Consider the following 24,385-nt stretch of genomic DNA (forward strand, 5'->3'; position numbering starts at 1 on the left):
CAAACTTTTTGGTAAATTTGGGATTTTTTCATAAATAAAGGTGAAATATTTTGACTCAAATTTATGACCATCATGAAGTACAATGTGTCACGAGAAAACAATCTCTGAATGACTTGGATAAATAAAAGGCGTTCCAAAGTTATTACCACATAAAGTGAGAGATGTCAATTTTGCAAAATTAGGCCTGGTCAGGAAGGGGGCAAATGGCCCAGATGGGAAGTGGTCAACCCCAAAAAAAAAAAAATCCAGATAAATAAAATGTCTCCATCTTTGAGACTAGCTTCATAAAAATACAAGCCAATACAGCTTTGCTTATATTACTGATAAGAATGTGGCTTAAAGTGGCGTTTATGACCTCTCACTCTTTAGAGATAATGGTTATTAGATGAAAATAAAAAGTACAATTCACACAGCTAGACAAACCATTTAAAGAAGTTATCCAATCCTATAAAAATGCCCCCCACCCTCCCCATGCGCCAGGGCCTCACAGTGAATACACTTGCCTGGCTCCCCACGTGTGGATGAAAAACATCCGGTGTCCGGGATTTAGGGCAGCAACAAGTCTCCCTAGAGTCACCCATGAGGTTCATGCCCATCCGCTGCTCCGCACGCCCACCCGCAACATCAGATGCTTTCAGCCACACACCGGGAAAAGCAGCTGCATATTCAACATAGAGGGGCATTTTATAGGATTGGATAACCCCCCTTCAGAAAACACTGTTCTGGAATGGTGCAATATTAAAAAAAAAAAAAAAAGAAAGTCCACGAGTAAAGTGGAATCTTGAAAATAAAAAAAAAAATAAAAAAAAAAGGATGCTGTCTTTAAACTAGGTTTTAACTGACACTTCATTATCCAATGGAGTTACCAGCCTTAAGGTGCATTCTGCATTCACACAAGGCAGATTTGGTTGCAGAAGTTTCTGCAATAAAAAATAGGATTCATTTAAATGACAGTTTTAGAAATGTGTGTCCCTAAAACAACCTGTCCGATGACTGGACCCCCTCCAGGGATGAAGGCTCTGTCTCCCATGTCTCCATACTTCCAGTACCCTATGCAGCACTTCAGTGAGGCAACAGCACCCGCAGGGCTAACATTAGCAAGTAGTAAGGTAACAGTAAAACTATAGTTTTCTGTAGAGTGGGGAAGCCACCCAACACTGATCTGGGGCCAGCTACCTCAAATCAGCAGTGAGTAACTACCCCCTGTTCATCTAGGATAGCACCTGGACCACCACACTGGTGTCCTCTCCAAAGACAGAAAGGAAATGCAGAGGAGAGGCGTCACCTTTTTACACCATAGGTTTGACTCTCTCCTGCCGCCATCATAGGTGAAAGGAAAATGCCTATACAAACTGGTATGAAAAACCTTAAAGCATAGTTCAGTGTCTTGACAGCAGAATTTTGGGGCATAACTCATTTCAAATGCAACCAACCGTTTAAACATGGTGTCCAGACAGACATTGCAGCAGGTGTCCATAGTTTAGCACTATTCAAAGGGGCTAAACTGCAAGCAGATCTACAGCATTCAACTTAAACCACAGCCACTTTGACCTTGCAAATCCATGGTGTGAAGAGTGACTAAGGGTAGTGTCACAGCTTTTTGGCAGAAGTGGATCCAGCGTACACTCACTTCTGGCTTTGGCTGTGCAAGAGTCAATAAAATGTTACTTATACTGAAGTACCATTGTATACCATAGAAAGATCTGACAAAACAAATCTAAAAATATTGAAGCTGCAAACTAAAAGTCTGTCTCAAAACTTTTGGCTATGACTATATACTGTGCAGCATGCGTTCTTCATGGAAGAAAACTAGAATAGAGCGCATAATGTTACAACTGCCTGATTGGGCCATTCTGCCCCGAAACACGCCGCAGTAAGACATTGCACATAAATAAAGCAAGCTATTGAAGAAATACACCAACTCAACAGTTTGAGTTCCCATTGTTCTTCATGGAACAGAGCAGTGTGTAGTGCTATTACAGCAGCTGAAGACTGGAAACCCCACTGGATGGTACCAGAGGCCAAAAGAACACATCTGTCAGTTCAAGGGATATACTGGTTTCAGATATTAATTACCTATGTTCAAGATAAGGAATCAATATCCGTTTGGGAGGTCAGACTTCCAGCACCCCACCGATCAGCTATTTGAAGGGGCAGTGATGATGCTAATGCAAGAGCCATATCACCTGCATTGTTTAACTGCACACCATCTACGTTATAGTGGCGGTGCAGTGCAATTACAGCTTTTGTCCCATTCAAGAGAACTTATGGCCTTCAAACAGCTCATTGGTGGTGGTCCCAGGTGTCCAAACCTGCCTGACATCTATATAATTGGGTTGATCAAAACTGGTGTACAGTAGAACTGGCTTTGTTGCTCATGGCAAGTTGTTACAGACATCTCATTACACATACAAAGTTGAAAAAAAAACAAACAAATATTTATTGGTTGCTTTACAAAAATGTATGTAAAGAACATAATAGCTACAGTACAGGGACATCCTGTAAATGATCTATATACAAATAGCATTAAAACTTTTTTTTTACATTATTTTACAATTAATCTAAAACCACAAAGTTCAATCAAGTTTCTCCATTAAAATGTACTTTAGTGAATTGTTCCTATCCATGCAGAAAGACGAACAAACCCACCAACACCCCACAAAAAAAGAAGTTTTTGCTCCACAATGACTATAATGTTAAATAATCTTAATTTAAGGACCCAAAATAAAATACAAAAATATCTTACGTTTTCCTAATAGCAATTTCTCAGGTCTTCTGTCTATGGATAGACTTGTAAATAAATTCTAAAAAATGGTGTACACACACACAGTACCACACACATGCGAGTAACACTGTTCACATTGTACTAGTTCATATATGCTCCCAAATGCTTTCATTTTCTGAGGATTTGTAAAACCTGGATAGCAGCTAAAATGCCAGCAAGCTTGTGAGATAGATCTGAACAATGGTGCATTCACTCTGCCTCTAAAAAGAAAAAAGGTGCTCATACAACTTAGAACAGGTATGGGCAACCTGCAGCAAAACTACAACTCCCAGACTGCTTGCAGCCATCAGCAGGGCATGGAGGGAACTTAGTTTTACAACAGCTGCAGAGCCACAGGTTGGCCATCCCAGGCTTAAAACGTCTGCCGCTTTGGAAAGTACCAGCTATCTACTCAATGTACGTGGGGCTGTAGCGACTCACCCAACAGATAAAGATCAGGCGTATTGGGATTTAGCATGCCCAATTCTTTGTTCTCACTGGAGACAAGAAGCTTATTCACCTTCCCTCACAGATTGCTCGGAGGACAGCCATCAGCAATCTACAGGTCCTGTTAGAATGATATTTGGGCTAATTAGCAGAAACAAACGTTCATAGGAATGCTTGCTCCTGATAATTGGGTAATATAATAGAGTAGCCGATCATCAGGATAAAAGATGCGCAATCAGCAGCACATTGCCCGGTGTAATCAGCCATTTTGCTCTCGATAATAGAACCAAATGAGGGAGGAACGACTTGCAGTAGTAATGATTCATCTTCATATTCACTTTGCAACAGACTGTAGTAGGTCCATGTTAATCATCCATCGGCGCTTGTCCTGCCCAAATATCATGCCTTCTAATAGGGTCTTAAGGGTGTACGGTTTACCTCAGCTATTTATGCTCTGAGGTGACAAACAGGTGGAGTCAAGATGATTCAGTGCACATCAAACGTATAGTCCGCCTCCTTCCATATACTCCCATCAAGGCATACGACATTGAGGAGAATGGTTCACTTTGGACCCCTCGCCCCAACTCACTCTTGGCAGCCTATGTATAGCAACGTCAGACCATAATAGGAATCATTGAACCACCATTGGGAAAACAGTCAATGCATAGGAACACATTCTATAGGGTATGTCGCACATGGCATAAATATAGCAGATTTGCTTCTGCATATTTATGTGCAGCGAACGTGCGGCATTGTACAGTAGTAGCAAAGTGGATGAGGTTGAGAAAAGAAAATTAAGTATACAGTTTGATGACCAACAGAAGAGGCAGGCACAAAACTGACAAGTGAATGCACCATTACCCCCTTTCAAAGCTGCATATTTTAGGTCACATGATTTGATTAAAGCATATTTATTGCAAGACATAATTCAGTAATTCTGAAACAGGCTTGCCATACACACAAAAAAGAAAAAAAAAATGACTAGAGCGGGTCATGACGAACTCCCCTTGGGAATTCCTTGTGTAAACAACTTAAATTGCCCATGATTATATGGGAAGATTGGTCACACCATATTACAATATACTTATTGTAATGTACATCAGAATTAAAACAAACGTGGAAAACAGTGTATTAGAATAGATAAATTAGAAACTTCCCCTCCTAGTACATAATGCATTGAATAGGCACTTTAAACCCCAGTTCAGAGTAAGCACTGCAAGATATGGTGGAGCCAGGGCACCATGAAGGGGAACACCATGTGCACCCCTCCACATACAAAGGTATTTTGTACATGTAACATGCAAGTTTTTTTTCTTTGGGCTCTTGTACTTCTAGATTAAGAGGTGGCCTAAAGGTTAATGAAAAAATGCGCACAGCATAAGCAAAAAAAAAAAAAAGTTCATATTTATTGTGGAGTTTCTCCACATAGGCTGGGGAGAACGCAAAGTACAGGAAGGCACAGACCGACTTCACCAGACCAAGTACTGAGATAAGACTTAGAAAGCTAAATTGATTCAAGTTATTGATTTGTGCCTTCAGCAACCCCGGAGCATCATCGTAGTCGTGTAAGTTTGCATAGCCTCAAGTATATTTCATCAAATAACTGCACTTTTTGCAGCTATTGCTGCACCAATTAATACATGCCTTTTAAAGGGAGAGGCAAATAGGGTGTCAAGTAGAGGATGCCAACTCCGATTCCAACTGCATTCCGTATTAGACAATCCATGGTGGCCAGATTGTAAAATGGATCAGCTGCACATGAAGTCGTCTAGTGATGGCAATTTCTCCAATTCGTAGGCATCAAAGAGATCACTGATGCCCTCCTCTTCACCAAGACTTAGCAAATAGTCCTCATGAATGAGAGGGGGAAGCAAGTTCACAAAAGGACTGTCAAGGTTCAAAGGTATTTGATCCTCCGTTTGCTGTAGCAGGTTGGTTGGAGATGTTAAGGGAGAAATGGGTTCCACTTTACAGTTTACATTTTCTATGTTGGGCGACAGAAACTCTGCAGAAGAGAATGCATAAGGTTAAGACCATAGATTTGATTAAATATAGTTAAAGTAAACATCCTTAACACATCAACGTACAATGTCGTACATGTACGCCATTGTGCACCTACAATTGTATGGAGTGGGTTGCTGCGGTGAGCTGGCTCCATACGTGGGTGGTGCTGGCCGTAGCATACAGCAGACACCTGGCTGCAATGATGGGAATGACAATCGTGTTGAACCCTGTCATTTAACCCCATTAGATACTGCGATCAACTATCAACACCAATTGCAGCATCTGTGAAGTAAAGGCAGAAGGATGTGACTCCCTCTGCCTTCTGACCGGATCTGGTTTTACTGCGGGACCCCAATTTGTTACCATGACAGCCTGGACTTTTCTTAAGCTTCCCAGGCAGCAAAGCTCTGCAGGGAGGGTGTCAGGATCCTAATAGATCTCTATTAGGGTGAATAGGACAAGGGATCAAAGGATCACATGTTCTAGCCCCCCTAAGAAGGCTAATAAACAAAACAAAAACACTAGCACTAATATTCTGTTTAAATCCCACCCTTTCCCAATTTTACATATACAAATATAAAACATTAGACCACCATGTCCAAAACATTTTGAACTATTAAAATTTAAAAAAATCCTGTGCGGTGAATTATATATGAACACACACAAGTCACCATTTTTTGGGTCATCTTGTCGCCCCCCCAAAAAAAATGTGACAGTGATGAAAGTCACAGCACCAAAATATTACCAATAAAAACCAAAGTTTGCTCAGCAAAACGAGCCTTCATACAGCTCAGGAGACAAAAGGGGAAAAAAATAAAATAAAAAATAAATAAAGTTATGGCTGTCGACATAATAGAAACATAGAATGTGTCGGCAGATAAGAACCATTTGGCCCATCTAGTCTGCCCAATATACTAAATACTTTACAATCTTATATGAAGGATGGCCTTATGCCTATCCCATGCATGCTTAAACTCCTCCACTGTATTTGCAGCTACCACTTCTGCAGGAAGGCTATTCCATGCATCCACTACTCTCTCAGTAAAGTAATACTTCCTGATATTACTTTTAGTTTCAATAGTTTTTTATTTTATCAATAAAACAAAGAAGTATTCGGACATAGACACCATCACAGTAGTCAGATGAGAAGGTGCGTTATGACAATACATCAGTGGGCGCAGCCACTGCCACACAATAATGCACAATACACCATAACCGTACATATCAGCAGTAACCCAGGTGTAACGCCAAAACACCTACAGGTGTTATCCACATTCCGCAGCATAGGCCATGCCGCCGTATACACCAACAGTATAAACAGATCAAACCAAGAGCTGTGGATTACCACAGAGCAACCTAGGGTAAGGCCTCCTCTAGGGAAGAGGAAATAACGGAGGGATGGGGGAGGAACACACATAAGGAAGGGTTAAGAAATACCCGTATCGTATTTCAGCTGTATCTCCGCTGCTTCCGCCTGTATCCCGGACTCCCTCCTCAAGGGGAGTAGAAGGGACCACTGATCCACTCACTCCAAGTCGCCTGTCTCAATTTAATGGGTATGGTTGATGGGGGTAATGAATGTTCATACCTGCAAGTCTGATTAATCTCTTGTATAACTTCGAAAATCGAAGGAGGGATCTGACTTTTCCAGTGCCGGGTAACTACCAATTTGGCGCTGAGCAAAACATGGCCTACAATGTGTCTATTCGGGAGCGGTATTTCCTTAATCCCAATGAACAACAAGGCCAACTCAGGGGATGGGTCTATTTTCCGCCTCGCTAAATTTGAAACCAAACGGAAGACTGACTTCCAATAGTCGTTTAGGATGGGACATGACCATAGGACATGGAGTAAGGATCCGCCTCCTCCACAGTTTCTCCAACAGTATGGCGATGTAGAAGGATAAATTATATGAAGTCTCTGGGGGGTAAAGTACCAATGTAGGATGGTTTTTAGACCTGCCTCATAGTGAGTGACACACTTGAAATTTGAAGCTACAAATCCAATAGCATCAGTCCATGAGTCCTCTGAAAAGGTCCTATTTAGATCCCTTTCCCATCTGAGGACAGGAGGGGATTTAACAAAAGAAGCTTTATCCCCCAGTATGTCATAAAGTGATCTTGTGGAGTGTTTTCTGAACAAGGAGGGAAACTGGAATAATCGCATCACGGATGAGTTGATCTGTGGAGGGGATTGAAGGGTCTTTGAAAGGAAGTGACGTATTCTTAAATATGTGAAAATTTCAGAGTGAGGTAATGCAAAAGCACTTTGAATGGTAGGAAACGGGAGAATTGAGTGGTCAGCTATCAGTTGGGAAATAGTGATGACCCCTTTATCTCGCCAAGGCGCTAAGTTAATGTCGGGTATGGACAACTCAATAGCCCGTGTGGAGGCTATTTTGAAGAGCTGGGATGAATCATCTTTCGATGCCTTATGTATGGTGGTCCACAGGGCTCCCACATGCGATATTGTGAGCAGAGTGGGTGCGAGGGAAGCAGGACCCCACAACAGGTGGATTAAGTAATCCCTAACCGGAACGTGTTTCAACGCATGGCTCTCAATCTGTTGCCACGCTTTTTCATTACTCGACGCCCACCATTCCCTAGCAAAGGAAAGGCCGATTGCTATAAAATAATCTCTAATGTTTGGGAGACCCGCTCCACCAGCGCGTCTCCTTCTGGTCAAGAGTTCGCGAGCTATCCTAGGCTTAGAACCTCCCCATATGTACTTGCCCAATAATGCCTGGGCTTTCTGAAAAAATGCAGCTGGGATCGGGATTGGAAGGGCCCGAAAGATATAAATCAGCTTAGGCAAGGTCATCATCTGGAACGATGCAATCCTACCCACCCAAGAGATTGTCTGCATAGAGAAGCTCGCGAAGTCCGTAGACAAGGTATTGAGAAGGGGGACATAGTTCTGTGTGTATAATAAAGAACAGGGCGAGGTGACCTTGATTCCTAAATAGGGAATCTCTGAACACTGCCAGTCCAGGTCGTGGGAAGCTTTCAGAGTGGCTAAATCTGCAGGTGAAATGTTGATAGGAAGGGCCTGAGATTTCGAGCTATTAATCTTGTAATACGAGAGGGAGCTATAGTGAGAGATCACATTGAATGTGGCCGAGAGGGATTGTGAGGGGTTTGTCAACGTGAGAATGATGTCATCAGCGTATAGGGTAATTGTGTGGGCTCTATTGCCAACTACAATCCCAGAGATAGTGGGCAGGTTTCTGATGTGTTGTGCCAGTGGCTCCAATGCCAAAATAAATAGAAGCGGCGACAACGGACAGCCCTGTCTCGACCCGTTAGTGATTATGAACGGATCCGACAGGATTCCATTAACCCACACTCTCGCCGAGGGGTGCGAGTACAGACTGGAGATGGCATGAATAATCGGACCTGAGAACCCCATCCCTCGGAGAGTGGAAAAAGCGTAATCCCAATGTAAGCGATCAAACGCTTTTTCGGCGTCCAAGGTCACTGCAAGCATTGGAAGAGAATGCACCTCCGCAAAGTTAACCAAATCTACAATGCGTCTGGTATTGTCGGAAGCCTGTCTTCCCGCCACGAAGCCGGCCTGGTCCGGATGGATCAAGGAAGGGATCAGGGGAGAGAGCCTGCTTGCAATGAGCTTGGCAAAAAGTTATGTCAGAATTTAACAGGGAGATCGGTCTGAAATTCTGGGGCACATCAGGGGATTTGCCTGGTTTAGGAATTGTGACCACTAAAGCTTCCAACATGTCCGCCGGGAATGGGTCACCCGCCATTACCCTATTAAACAGACTTAGTAGGTGAGGGAGAAGGGCGGGTAAAAAATGACGATAATATTCGTTCGACAACCCGTCGGGGCCCGGGGATTTACCCTGGGGTAATGACATGACTATTTTGGTCAATTCTTGGGAGGAAACAGGGGAGTTCTGATATTACTTTTAAACCTTTGCCCCTCTAATTTAAAACTACCGTATTTTTCGCCCCATAAGACGCACTTTTTCCTCCCCAAAAATGGGAGGAAAATGCCCCTGCGTCTTATGGGGCGAATGCTGACATGTTTAACATCACTAGCTGCGATGTGCGAGCGGAGGAGGGACTGGGAGGAGGAGCTGGGGGCCGACAATTGCGGCGAGGCGGTGCAGTCACCCTTCCGCTCCAGTGCTACACAAATATAAAATGTATTCATAAAAAAATTAAACATGCCCCCCCTCACTCCTAATAGTACCGTATATCCTGTATAATGCCGGCATGCAGGCCGGGCGGGCGGCAGCGTAACTCCCTGATGGCACGTGCCTGCGCCGCCTACTTTATGAATGAAGTAGGCGGCGCAGGCAAGTGACGTCAGTGAGTGACGCTCCGGCCCGCATTATACAGAAGCAATTAGGATATACGGTACTATTAGGAGTGAGGGGGGCATGTTTAATAACTTAATTAAATAATACATTTCATATTTGTATACTGGGGGGGACACGGAATCTGGATGGCACAGTTATGGGCTGGGGGGGGTCTGGCACATATATAACAGTGTCCGTCATCCACAGATCCCCCCCCATAAGTGTCCGTCATCCACAGATCCCCCCCCATAAGTGTCCGTCATCCACAGATCCCCCCCCATAAGTGTCCGTCATCCACAGATCCCCCCCCCCATAAGTGTCCGTCATCCACAGATCCCCCCCCCATAAGTGTCCGTCATCCACAGATTCCCCCCCCCCCCATAAGTGTCCGTCATCCACAGATCCCCCCCCCATAAGTGTCCGTCATCCACAGATTCCCCCCCCATAAGTGTCCGTCATCCACAGATTCCCCCCCCATAAGTGTCCGTCATCCACAGATTCCCCCCCCCCATAAGTGTCCGTCATCCACAGATTCCCCCCCCCATAAGTGTCCGTCATCCACAGATTCCCCCCCCCCCATAAGTGTCCGTCATCCACAGATTCCCCCCCCCCATAAGTGTCCGTCATCCACAGATCCCCCCCCCCATAAGTGTCCGTCATCCACAGATTCCCCCCCCATAAGTGTCCGTCATCCACAGATTCCCCCCCCATAAGTGTCCGTCATCCACAGATTCCCCCCCCATAAGTGTCCGTCATCCACAGATTCCCCCCCCATAAGTGTCCGTCATCCACAGATTCCCCCCCCCCATAAGTGTCCGTCATCCACAGATCCCCCCCCATAAGTGTCAGTCATCCACAGATCCCCCCCCATAAGTGTCCGTCATCCACAGAACCCCCCCATAAGTGTCCGTCATCCACAGAACCCCCCCATAAGTGTCCGTCATCCACAGAACCCCCCCATAAGTGTCCGTCATCCACAGATCCCCCCCCATAAGTGTCAGTCATCCACAGATCCCCCCCATAAGTGTCAGTCATCCACAGATCCCCCCCCCATAAGTGTCCGTCATCCACAGATTCCCCCCCCCCATAAGTGTCCGTCATCCACAGATTCCCCCCCCCCCATAAGTGTCCGTCATCCACAGATTCCCCCCCCATAAGTGTCCGTCATCCACAGATCCCCCCCCCATAAGTGTCCGTCATCCACAGATCCCCCCCCCATAAGTGTCCGTCATCCACAGATCCCCCCCCATAAGTGTCCGTCATCCACAGATTCCCCCCCCCATAAGTGTCCGTCATCCACAGATTCCCCCCCCCCATAAGTGTCCGTCATCCACAGATTCCCCCCCCCCCCATAGGTGTCCGTCATCCACAGATCCCCCCCCATAAGTGTCAGTCATCCACAGATCCCCCCCCATAAGTGTCAGTCATCCACAGATCCCCCCCCATAAGTGTCCGTCATCCACAGAACCCCCCCATAAGTGTCCGTCATCCACAGAACCCCCCATAAGTGTCCGTCATCCACAGATCCCCCCCCATAAGTGTCAGTCATCCACAGATCCCCCCCATAAGTGTCAGTCATCCACAGATCCCCCCCATAAGTGTCCGTCATCCACAGAACCCCCCCATAAGTGTCCGTCATCCACAGATCCCCCCCCATAAGTGTCAGTCATCCACAGATCCCCCCCATAAGTGTCAGTCATCCACAGATCCCCCCCCCATAAGTGTCCGTCATCCACAGATCCCCCCCCCCATAAGTGTCCGTCATCCACAGATCCCCCCCCCCATAAGTGTCCGTCATCCACAGATCCCCCCCCCATAAGTGTCCGTCATCCACAGATTCCCCCCCCCCCATAAGTGTCCGTCATCCACAGATCCCCCCCCCCCATAACAGTGCCAGTCATCCACAGACCACCATTAGTTCCAAACCCACCAAAAGCACACCTTTTGGTTAAAAATATATTTTTTCTTATGGGGCGAAAAATACGGTATGTCCTCTTGTAGCAGTTTCTTTTAAATATTCTCTCCTCTTACCTTGTTGATGCCCTTTATGTATTTAAACGTTTCTATCATATCCCCTCTGTCTCGTCTTTCTTCCAAGCTATACATGTTAAGGTCCTTTAATCTTTCCTGGTAAGTTTTATCCTGCAATCCATGTACCAGTTTAGTAGCTCTTCTCTGAACTCTCTCCAAAGTATCAATATCCTTCTGGATATATGGTCTCCAGTACTGCGCACAATACTCCAAATGAGGTCTCACTAGTGCACTGTAGAGCGGCATGGGCACCTCCCTCTTTCTACTGGTAATGCCTCTCCCTATACACCCAAGCATTTTGCTAGCATTTCCTGCTGCTCTATGACATTGTCTGCCTACCTTTAAGTCTTCTGAAATAATGACCCCCTAAATCCCTTTCCTCAGATACTGAGGTTAGGACTATCACTGATTTTTTTATTCTGGGTTTACGCCCCAGGTGCATTATCTTGCACTTAACATAAAATGTTAGTTACCAGATTTTTTTTTTTTACCATTCCTCTAGTTTTCCTAAATACTTTTCCATTTTGTGTATCCCTCCAGGAACATCAACCCTGTTACAAATCTGTGTCATCAGCAAAAAGACACACCTTACCATTGAGGCCTTCTGCAATTTCGCTTATAAAGATATTAAACAATATGGGTCCCAGAACAGATCCCCGAGGTACCCCACTGGTAACAAGACCATGGTCTGAATATACTCAATTGACTACAATCCTTTGTTGTCTGTCCATCAGCCACTGCCCAATCCATTCAACAATATGGGAGTCGAAGCCCAAAGACTGCAATTTATTGATAAGCCTTCTATGTGGGACAGTATCAAAAGCCTTACTAAAGTCCAGATAAGCGATGTCTACTGCACCTCCGCCATTTTAGAAAAAAACAAAAACAAACAATATGATTAGCTTGACATACGGCGGGTGTATCAGCTGAGGGGGAGGAGGGGCCGGCAACTGCTTTTATAATGACAGCGGGGCCCGTGCAGTGACTATTCTACTACACGGGCCCCGCTCACTGTATATAATCATATCTGTAATAGTTAATTGTTATGTATATAAATCGGGTAATCAGAGCCTGTATACTTACAAGTACAAGCGCTCGGTAGCAGAGTGGAGGGAGGCCGGACACTGGCAGCGTGAGTCACTACGCCACGCGCCTGCGCTGCCCACTTTATGAATGAAGCAGGCGGCGTGGGCACATGTAGTGACTCACACTGCCAGCGCCCGTCCTCCCGAGCGCTTGTAGCTGTAAGCATACAGGCGCTGATTACCTGATTATATACATAAGTGCGTCGCCCACAGACCCCCCCCCCCCCCCCCCCAATAACAGTGCATCACCCACAGACCACAATTCGTTCAAAACCCACCAAAAATCACACCTTTTGGTTAAAAAAAAATTTTCTCTTATTTTCCCTCCTCAAAAACCTAGGTGCGTCTTATAGGGCAAAAAATACAGCACCTTCCTTTTGTTTTTAATTTGGCAATTCCTTGTTTTAGTTTCCCTTTTTCATTTATGTATCTGAATGTTTTATAGCCTTTTTTTCACCGACAGCTAATTTCTCTTCTGCCTGTGCTTTCTCTGCCTCTTATAAATTTGCCTGTTTTTTTATATAATTACTAAATGCTATTTATTTTTTTATGATTTTGGCCACTTCTGCCAAGTATCACAGTGGTCTCCCTTTTTTTGCTTTTACTGACAAGCCTAATGCAATTATCTGTTGCCTTCAATAGTGCCAATTTTAAGTAGTCCCATTTCTCCTGGACTCCATTGAAACTGTTCCAATCTGATCGGGACTGGTATACCACTAATCAAATTTTAGAAAAGTCCGTTTTTCTAAAATCTAAAACTTTTGTTTTTGTGTGGTGTGACTCAGTCATTGTACTTATAGTAAACCACACTGACTGGTGATCACTAGATCCCAAGCTTTCCCCTACAGCAATATCAGACACCAAATTCCCATTTGCGAATACCAAATCTAAAATGACCTCCTTCCGGGTTGGCTCCTCAACTACTTGCAGTAGAGGTAATCCAAGTAGGGAATTTAGAAGATCTGTACTCCAGGCAGAACTAGCCATTTTGGATTTCCAGTTTACATCAGGAAGATTAAAGTCTCCCATAATAACTTCCCCTTTAGATGTCATTTTAGCCATTTCTAGTAGATCTAATTCTTTGACTTGGCTAGGTGGTCTATATATCACACCTACACGAGTTAACTTATGATTATCAAGCTGCAAAGTAACCCAAACCGACTCTAAATTGGTCTCGCTAACGTGTATCAAATTTGATTTTATGCTATCTTTCACATACAGGGCCACTCCTCCCCCTTGTCTTCTGTCTTTCCTATATAGAGAGAACCCTGGTATTGTTATATTACAGTCATTAACCATATAGCCATTGAACCATTTCTCAATAACAGCCACTAAATCTATATTCTCAGATGCCATTATAGACTGAAGGTCATTGATCTTATTCCCTAAATAAGGACGTCATGTCAGTTTTTGCACACAAATGCTGTGATATCAAAACCCCAAAACCTTGCCAGAATTGTGGGTTTTCTTCAATTTTACGCCAAAAAGAAATTTCCCTGTTATCCAACATGAGAAAGGGTAAATTAAATGGTGAAATAAAAATAAAAAATTGCATCTGGTCCTGCAAAAAAATAAGCCCTCATATGGCTATGTGAATTTGGGAGGGGGAGGGGAGAGAAAGAAAGAAAATAGTTATGGCTATTGTAACGTGTGTTAAAAAAAAAAAAAAAAAAAAGCCTGGTCTTTAAGGGGTTGTCTCATCTTAGAGATGGGACCTGGTCACCAAGGCCCAAAACAGGCTGGTCACTGATCACTAATCAGTTAATTACCAGGAGTATGGATGAATGACCATTTGCTCAAACCCCCTTCCCGCTTACATGGGGAGATGTGCAGCCATTTATCATTTTCAGGTCATCTATATGGAACATATGACGGAAGGCCACAGGATAATGTTCAGCCAATCATAGGTATTGGATTACCTTTGGAATTCGGCTTTGGAAGGTTCCCATTCTGATCAGGATTACTTTGCTTAACTGGACTACTGGATTCACTTTCTTCAGGGCATAAGTAAACTTCAATAGCTCCTTGAGTGCTAGATAAGTGTATCTGTAAACTCTGCAAATACAAATGAAATTATAAAAATCAGTTAGGCAAGGTTGACACTGGTCTCAACATGATCCATGACATAAGACATTTTACTGTTCATTCGGCGCAACAAAGGTTGAAGAGTCATCCATCCACCATTATCTTTAAAGGGGTATTCCAGTTTGGACATTTAGAGCAAATCCAATAGGTGCAGGTCCTCGAAGTGACCCAATTTTGGTCTGTAGCACTGTCAAAAACAAATATCACAAGTGAATTAAGTCACATTGTGGACCACAACTTGCAGGGGCCTGCCAACGGCAAAAATCCAACATTACAGGATTTTCTGCAGACCTTTAGATGCTTGCAAGTTGCAACACAATCCCATTCACTTATGTAACTTGCAATAGAGGTAGTGCTACTGAGCGAACTTTGGTAATGCCACCTCCTCCTTTTTCTGGCTTGCCAATGCACTGCATGCAATACTAACATCCATGGCTACAGACTGCAAATGTGCATCAGATTGTGTCCTGAGGTGGCCAAAGATTAGAATGTCATCCTGGCCATGTAACGTGTATGGGGAAATGAACCAGCCATGTCACTAAAAATCTGTATTAAGCAGCAAGTCGAGCTGAGCACAGTAGGCCACTCAAAACAGAGCATGACCTAGAACAGTGATGGCTAACCTCCGGCACTCCAGCTGTGTTGAAACCACAACTCCTAGCATGCTCCATTCATTTCTTTGGAGTTCTGAAAACAGCCAAGCAAGTGTTCATCTTGGGAGTTGTAGTTTTACCACAGCTGGAGTGCCGGAGGTGCTCATGAGACTGCCTGGCGGACACTGTATTGAACAGCTCCAGTGTTCAGATTGCGATGGAGCTGTTCAGATAGGGTAGCACTAAACTGGTGAAAGTCTCCCTTTAAGTATGGTACTGGCAGAAGACTGCACTAAACTTGCTCACTGGTTGGATCCAAAACTCCATTCAAGAAAGAGGAGCTTGGCTGCAATAGCAAACACTGCCCTTAGTCAAGAAATTGCCCAGAACAGAGTAATCAACCTAACCCATTACCGGACTGTAGTGTTTTAACCACTTCAACCCCGCTAGCTGAAACCCCCTTAATGACCAGGCCACTTTACACTTCTACACTACACTACTTTCACTGTTTATTGCTCGGTCATGCAACTTACCACCCAAATGAATTTTACCTCCTTTTCTTCTCACTAATAGAGCTTTCATTTGGTGGTATTTCATTGCTGCTGACATTCACTTTTTTTTGTTATTAATCGAAATTTAAATGATCTTTTTGCAAAAAAAAAAAAAAAAAAAAAAAAAAAAAGACATCCATATATACATTTTTCGCTAAATTTATTGTTCTACATGTCTTTGATAAAAAAAAAATGTTTGGGTAAAAAAAAATGGTTTGGGTAAAAAAGTTATAGCATTTACAAACTATGGTACAAAAAGGTGAATTTCCGCTTTTTGAAGCAGCTCTGACTTTCTGAGCAGCTGTCATGTTTCCTGAGGTTCTACAATGCCCAGACAGTAGAAAACCCCAACAAATGACCCCATTTCGGAAAGTAGACACCCTAAGGTATTCACTGATGGGCATAGTGAGTTCATAGAACTTTTTATTTTTTGTCACAAGTTAGCGGAAAATGATAAAAAAAAAAAATTCTTACAAAGTCTCATATTCCACTAACTTGTGACAAAAAATAAAAATTTCCATGAACTCACTATGCCCATCACAAAATACCTTGGGGCGTCTTCTTTCCAAAATGGGGTCACTTGTGGGATAGTTATACTGCCCTGGCATTCTAGGGGCCCAGATGTGTGGCAAGTAGTTTGCAATCAAAATGTGTAAAAAAAATGGCCTGTGAAATCCAAAGGTGCTCTCTGGAATGTGTGCCCCTTTGCCCACCTTGGCTGCAAAAAAGTGTCACACATGTGGCATCGCCGTACTCAGGAGAAGTTGGGGAATGTGTTTTGGGGTGTCATTTTACATATACCCATGCTGGGTGAGAGAAATATCTTGGCAAAAGACAACTTTTCCCATTTTTTTATACAAAGTTGGCATTTGACCAAGATATTTATCTCACCCAGCATGGGTATATGTAAAATGACACCCCAAAACACATTCCCCAACTTCTCCTGAGTACGGCGATACCACATGTGACACTTTTTTGCAGCCTAGATGCGCAAAGTGGCCCAAATTCCTTTTAGGAGGGCATTTTTAGACATTTTTAGACTTCTTCTCACGCTTTAGGGCCCCTAAAAAGCCAGGGCAGTATAAATACCCCACATGTGACCCCATTTTGGAAAGAAGTGCCCCAAGGTATTCAATGAGGAGCCTGGCGAGTTCATAGAATTTTTTTTTGACATAAGTTAGCGGAAATTGATTGGCCCCCCCCCCCCCCTCACAAAGTCTCCCTTTCCGCTAACTTGGGACAAAAATTTAAATCTTTCATGGACTCAATATGCCCCTCACGGAATACCTTGGGGTGTCTTTCTGAAATGGGTCACATGTGGGGTATTTATACTGCCCTGGCATTTTAGGGGCCCTAAAGCGTGAGAAGTCTGGAATATAAATGTCTAAAAAATTTTACGCATTTGGATTCCGTGAGGGGTATGGCGAGTTCATGTGAGATTTTATTTTTTGACACAAGTTAGTGGAATATGAGACTTTGTAAGGCTCCATTCAGACGTCCGTATGTGTTTTGCGGATCCGATCCATGTATCCGTAAAAATCATACGGACGTCTGAATGGAGCCTTACAGGGGGGCGGGGGGGGATCAGGGAGTCTATATGCGTGATCACCCCCCTGTAAGGCTCCATTCCGATCCATGTATCAGTGGATCCGTAAAAATCATACGGACATCTGAATGGAGCCTTACAGGGGGGTGATCAATGGGGGGGGGGGGGGGTGATCATGGAGTGTATATGAAGTGATCAGGGGTTGTTCATAAGGGGTTAATAAGTGACGGGGGGGGGGGGGGGGGGTAGTGTAGTGGTGTGGTGTTTGGTGCTACTTTGCACAGCTACCTGTGTCTTCTGGTGGTCGATCTAAACAAAAGGGACCACCAGAGGACCAGGTAGCAGGTATATTAGACGGTTACCAAAACAGCGTCTAATATACCTGTTAGGGGTTAAAAAAATAAAAATAAATCACATCTCCGGCCTGCCAGCGAGCGATCCACTCGCTTACCTTCCGTTCCTGTGAACGCGCGCACCTGCACAGGAAATCTCGTGAGATGACGCGTATATGCGTCGCTGAGCGCACAGCTGCTACCTCCGGACCGCAGATCTGCGTTAGGCGGTCCGGAGGTGGTTAAGAAAAAGTGGAAATAAGCAGCTTGAAGCAGGCACTGAAATACACCATGCTTCAATGTATTTCAGTCTTCTAGTCTAGATGAAGACCGTAGACTATAAGTGACAAAAGTTCCAGCAGGCTAGAAAGTCATCAGTACACATACCTCAACTGGGTCAGGCACTTCAAGTCTAGTTTCAGGAGGAGCTCTCACAACAATAACAGTTTGATCCTTAAGGCCACTAATTTTTCGGATATCTTGATAAGTTACATAAGCCAACGTGAATTAAGTTAAGGATGTTAACAAGTAAATTCTGACATCTGAAGTTTGATAACCCAATGATGGGTTGTAATTAAAATGCAGTCACAAGAGTTCAAGTTATTTTAAGCAACAATTTCAACCAGGCAGGCGTAGCTGCAGTATGGCACAATTGTGGACACAGCAAATTAATGGTTATTGTACATTGCTATAAAATAATTATATATACATACACTTTTCTGAACTCTGCAGTATGCAAAAATGTGCTGCGTAAAGTATATGACAGACATTAAATGTGATCCCAGCCTTAATATCACTGAAATCTAGATATGCCTACACAATATAAAAAGTATACAGTGCAACCACTGCATACATCACAAGTATCCGGGTCGGATGATAGCAGCTACTGTACAATTGCCATCACATTAACTTACTAAGGCTACTTTCACACTTGCGTTTTTCTTTTCCGGCATAGAGTTCCGTCACAGGGGCTCTATACCGGAAAAGAACTGATCAGTTTTATCCCCATGCATTCTGAAAGGAGAGTAATCCGTTCAGTTTGCATCAAGATGTCTTCAGTTCAGTCGTTTTGACTGATCAGGCAAAAGAGAAAACCGCAGAATGCTACGGTTTTCTCTCCGGCAAAAAAACCTGAAGACTTGCCTGAACGCCGGATCCGGTATTTTTTCCCATAGGAATGTATTAGCGCCGGATCCGCCATTCAGAATACCGGAATGCCGTATCCGTCGTTCCGGCATGCGCAGATCGGTAAAAATGAGAAAAAATGTACAAGACGGATCAGTCGGTCCGCATGACAAACGGAGAGATGGATCCGTCCTTGCAATGCATTTGTGAGACGGATCCACCTCACAAATGCTTTCAGTCAGTGGCAGATCCGGCGGCCAGTTCAGACGATGGAACTGCCCGCCGGATCACACTGCCGCAAGTGTGAAAGTAGCCTTAGGAAGAATTTTATTTATTTTTAAGCATTAGCCACAAGGACACTGATTGCACTTATGTAAAGGATATCTTTGGTTCTCTGAATCTTCAGTTAAAAGTTTCAGATCTAAGGTACAACTTTGTATCAAGTCATCCAGTTTCTTCTCTTCTTGACTGAGCTCCGAGAGTTCTTTGGAAAGCCCTTGGCATCGAGCCATATTATAGCCATCATCAGGAAGTGTGCAGCCCCTAGGTTTAAGTAAAGAAAATGATTGTAAATTTAGCACAAACTTATGCAATGACAATTACAACTCTCCCAACTCACTTAATATTTTAACACTGCAATTTACAACAAAAAATATATATATTTTAAGTTGTGTGCCAAGAGCTAGCACAGGCCAAGGAGGAATCCAGGTCAGTAACCTTTCCTGGAAAACAACTGACCCTTGGTGTTCACTTGAGGGTGGAAACTGTATAAACGAGAGTAACCTTAACCACCTCCCGTCCACACAGACTAAAAAATATCCGGGAGGTGGTTCTCCATTTCTGAATGGACGTTCCAGAACGTCCATTCAGAAACTGCAGCTACATGCTAATCGGTTATGTGATTGCCGGGACCGGAGAGTGCAGGAGCTGTGTGAGGTCTTTCAGAGACCTCGATCAGCACTGCACTGATCGAGGTCTCCTTACATCACAAAAAGTGCAACACCAAGTGCATGTCCCACAAAATGGTACCAATAAAACAGTCACCTCATCCCGCAAAAAATTAGCCCCTACATAAAATCTAAAAAAATAAAAACTAATGCGTCTCAGAACGTGGACACATTAAAACAATTTTATTTAAAAATGTTATTGTGTAAAACTTAAAGAAAAAGTATACATTTTAGGTATCGCCACAACCGTAACAACCTGCTCTATAAAAATTTCACTTGACAGAACCCCTCAGGTGTACGCTGTAAAAATAAATAAAAACTGGCAGCTTATCCCCTAGTTTCCAAAATGGGTCACTTCTTGGGAGTTTCTACTGTAAGGGGGGGCTTCAAATGGGACACAAGAACTCCACATGGTTTTTAAATGCTTTTGTTCTGTGCCCTGCCGTGTGCCCATACAGAAGTTTATTACCACATGTGGGGTGTTTCTGTAAACCGCAGAATCTGGGTAATAAATATTGAGTTGTTTGGCTGTTAACCATTGATGTGTTAAAGAAAAAGTTGGATTAAAATGGAAAATCTGCCAAAAGTGAAATTTAAAAATGTGATCTTTATTTTCCTTTAATTCTTGTGGAACGCCTAAAGGGTTAACAAAGTTTGTAAAATCGGTTTTAAGTAACTTGAGGGGTGTAGTTTCTACAATGGGGTCATTTATGGGGGTATCCACTATGTAGGCCGCACAAAGTGACTTCCGACCTGAACTGGTCCTTAAGTGGGTTTTGGCAATTTTCTTAAATTTGAAGAATTGCTTCTAAAGTCCCTAAAAATAAAAATGACATTTCCAAAATGATGCCAACATAAATAGACATATAGGGAATGTTAAATATTTTATGAGGCGTCACTTTATGTTTTAAAAGCAGAGAAATTGAATTTTCTAAAAATGCTAATTTTTTAAAAAATTGGGTAAATTTTGTCATAAATAAATGTGAAATATATTGACTCAAATTTATGACCATTATGAAGTACAATGTATTGCGAGAAAACAAACAATCTCTGAATGACTTGGATAAATAAAGGCGTTCTAAAGTTATTACCACAAAGTGAGATATGTCAGATTTGCAAAATTAGGCCTGGTCAGGAAGGGGGCAAATGGCCCAGATGGGAAATGGTTAAAGGGAACCAGTCATCAACTTTATGCTGGCCTCACTGAGGGCAACATAAAATAGTGACAGAAATGCTGATTTCAGCGGTGTGTCACTCATGAGCTAAAAGTGGTTGCTGAGAACCAGCATCATAATCATTGCAGCACAGGGCTTAGGGGAAAAAAATAAAATAAACCTACTTGAGAAGAGTTACTGTATTTTTCGCCCTATAAGACGAACATAGGTTTTTGGAGGAGGAATATAAGAAGTTTTTTTTTTAACCAAAAGGTTGCTTTTGGTGGGTTTTGAATTAATGGGCTTCTGTCATCCCACTAAACATTATTTTTTTGTTTACTTATAATCCCTATACTGCGATTTATGCCTACATAATCTAATTTTGGTTCAGTAGTGTGTTAAAAACGTGCTTTTAAAATATGCAAATTACCTTGCTACCAGCAAGTAGGGCGGCTACTTGCTGGTAGCAGCTGCATCCTCCGATCATAAAGACGCCCCCTCATGTTGATTGACAGGGCCAGGGAATGGGATCGTTCTCTGCTGGCCCCGTTTGCATTCAAAATTTCGCGCCTGCGCCGTACCTGTCTTCAATCGGCACAGGCGCACTGAGAGGCGGACGCTCCATCCTCAATGCACCTGGTGTAGATGTGACGTTATCTGCGCAGGCGCATTGAGGATGGAGCAACCGCCTCAGTGCACATGCGCCGACTGAATACCGTTACGGCGCAGGCGCGAGATCTTGATAGCAGACAGGGCCAGCAGAGGACGATCCCGTTAACTGGCCCTGTCAATCAACATATGGGGCAAAAAATATGGTATGCATCTGCTGATTGGCAGTTCACTCTTCGAGAGAACGGTAGAAAATTAGGCAGAAAACTGTCAGTCATCAGCAGGTGGGCAGGAATTCATGAATAACCATGACTCCCCTCAGGTGGCCAGGACTCTTTTCAGGCCCAGTCTGCAATAATTGCAATGTCTTTTCTCTGCAACCACTTACTTTCAACTTCTAAATGACAGACAGCTAAAATCAACTCACCTGTCTTTACTTTATTCTGCCGTTAGTATGGGCAGCAGAAAGTTGGTGACAGGTTCCCTTTAAAGGAAAGCATCTAGTCATATCAATAAGCTGCTCGTTTATTGTATAGCTGCCAAACTACCATACTATTTCCTCGGACCGGTGGCTGTCAGCAGTAGTGGCTGCCCTCTAGTAGAATGACTCACAGAAAGGGCTGTGAATATTTTTTGGGTATTAAAAATGTGAAGATAAGTCACTGTGTCCAATGACAAGATGGCAGCACTACAGACTTCAGGCAGCCACAGCTGGTACTGTAGCTTAAAACGGTTATCCCATAAGGACAATTCTAACATGAATAGGATATTCCATAGATGCCTGTCAGGTGAGTGTTCCAACTCTAGGACCCACTCCTACCCAAGAAGGGGGCTCCAACATGAATTGAGAATGTGCTGTTCAAGTTACTCCATTTATTCCTATGTGACTTCTGAAAATGGCCAAGCCAGAAACATAACAGTGAATGGAGGACATCATGCGTGTGCAACATGACCTCTATTCAGAGTTGGTCCCAGATATGGGAATCATAAATATTTATGGCAACAGTTAAGCCATAAATGTCCTGATGGAAAAGATCCTTTAGGAACCTGTCACCGGGATTTTGAGTATAGAGCTGAGGACATGGGTTGTTAGATGGCCACTAGCACATCCACAATACCCAGTCCCTATAGCTCTGTGTGCTTTTATTGTGTAAAAAACCCGATTTGATACATATGTAAACTAACATATACAGTACTTGCGTGACCAGAGAAGAGTCATGTTTTCAAGCCCTGACTCATCTCAGGTTAATTTGCATATGTATCAAATCGGTTTTTATACACAATAAAAGCACACAGAGCTATGGGAACTGGGTATTGCGGATTTGCTAGTGGCCATCTAGCAACCCATGTCCTCGGCTCTATACCCCAAATTCTGGTGACAGGTTCCCTTTAAATGTTCTACCAGTGCCAAATGTCAGCCTGAGCCTTGGCACAGCACCACCATTGGCCTTCCTTGCCCCACAGCCTCTTCTGGCTACTTCCAACTCAATTATGGCATGGCAGCTGTGCCACTGTCTTCTACTGTGCTTACCATGATTGGCTGAAAAGCCATTTTTGACACTTAAAAGATTTCCAAAACTGTATCATCACTCAGCTAATCAATCCTTATTTACCGACCTGGATTAAATGAACAGTCCAGCTTTCTTTTGCCACAACGTCTCCAATAGGACAGAGGGATCCTGCTCCTCGTGTCTAACTGCCCAGATGCAGCGGTAGCTATAAACCATGACATCTGAAGTGTTAGATAGCCAGGATTGATGGGCTCTCCTTCCATCTGGGTGCTGTCCAAGTTTAGAACACCCGGACTGAATATTAACTTATTCAATTAAATGGGTAGACTCAGGCAACTTTCTGCATAGGCCATCCATCCATGTACAGAATGTGCAGCAGGTTTTCTCTCCGTTTCTGTCATTCATAGACTCCAAGTTTGGATGGTGGCTCAGGTGCTGAGGCCCTGACCAATGGCTAAAATGAAGGGATTGAGACTCTTTACTGGGCATTGCAGCCCTTTCATTGACTATGATTTGCTGTCCTTAGCACAACACATTTGGTACACAGATCCGTAGGACATATGTGGCCCACACACCACATGCTCAGCCAAGCAGAGTCCAACAAAGCCGAATGGACAGAGTTCGTTTTAGCCAGTCAGCATCTCGGCACTTGAACCCACATCCATCAAATAAAAGTTTTATAGAAGTTTTATTTAGATAATTTCATTTAGATAATTCAAGATGGGTTCATACTTACATCCACTGAATGTTGTTTTTAGATTTCTTTTTTATGAGATGAATCCCTTCCAATACATTTGTAATATCATAGATTCTTCTTTTTTGCACCTTGAGGACTTCAGCAGCTCTATTCAAGTCCACAACACCATCAGAGGATTGACTAAGAAGCTGAATGAACTTTTTAGTTAAAAGGCCAAGGGAGGTGTCATAACGGGTTTTTTCTAATGGAGATTTTGGAGCTAAAGAGAAAAGGTAGAACATTACCGACAAAGACGAGCTTTAGTCATCAGTAAAGAACTCTTTAGAAACAGATCAAGAACTGCATTGAAACCCACTTTTTGGACTATCTGGGCACAGAACAGAGGCTCTTCCTTTGCCTTTTGGCGTTTTTAATCCTTCAGCGAGATAATGATGACTTCCATCTCCAAGTTCTAATCGTCGCTTGGCCTGAAAAACATGAACAGTATAGATATTAGATATAATGCAGCACATACAATAGTCACAAATATAAGATAAGTTACTTGCACTGTGAAGATATTTGCTATACTACAGGCCAATTTTGG

General features: G+C 43.4%; 1 protein-coding gene across 1 annotated transcript in view; it reads right to left on the reverse strand.

The window, feature by feature from the left end:
* Positions 1-2,420: 2,420 nt before the first annotated feature.
* The window catches only part of E2F3 (E2F transcription factor 3), a 30,813-nt gene continuing 8,848 nt past the window's right edge, over positions 2,421-24,385 (reverse strand). The window contains exons 2-7 of the mRNA XM_044293419.1: positions 24,158-24,269; positions 23,842-24,061; positions 19,269-19,427; positions 18,147-18,261; positions 14,572-14,707; positions 2,421-5,216 (exon numbers count right to left, since the gene is read on the reverse strand). Coding sequence (XP_044149354.1) covers positions 4,960-5,216; positions 14,572-14,707; positions 18,147-18,261; positions 19,269-19,427; positions 23,842-24,061; positions 24,158-24,269 — 999 coding nt within the window. The 3' untranslated portion in view covers positions 2,421-4,959. The remainder of the gene's footprint in view (positions 5,217-14,571; positions 14,708-18,146; positions 18,262-19,268; positions 19,428-23,841; positions 24,062-24,157; positions 24,270-24,385) is intronic.

Source organism: Bufo gargarizans, chromosome 5 (assembly GCF_014858855.1).
Source record: "Bufo gargarizans isolate SCDJY-AF-19 chromosome 5, ASM1485885v1, whole genome shotgun sequence".
Lineage (NCBI taxonomy): Eukaryota > Metazoa > Chordata > Amphibia > Anura > Bufonidae > Bufo > Bufo gargarizans.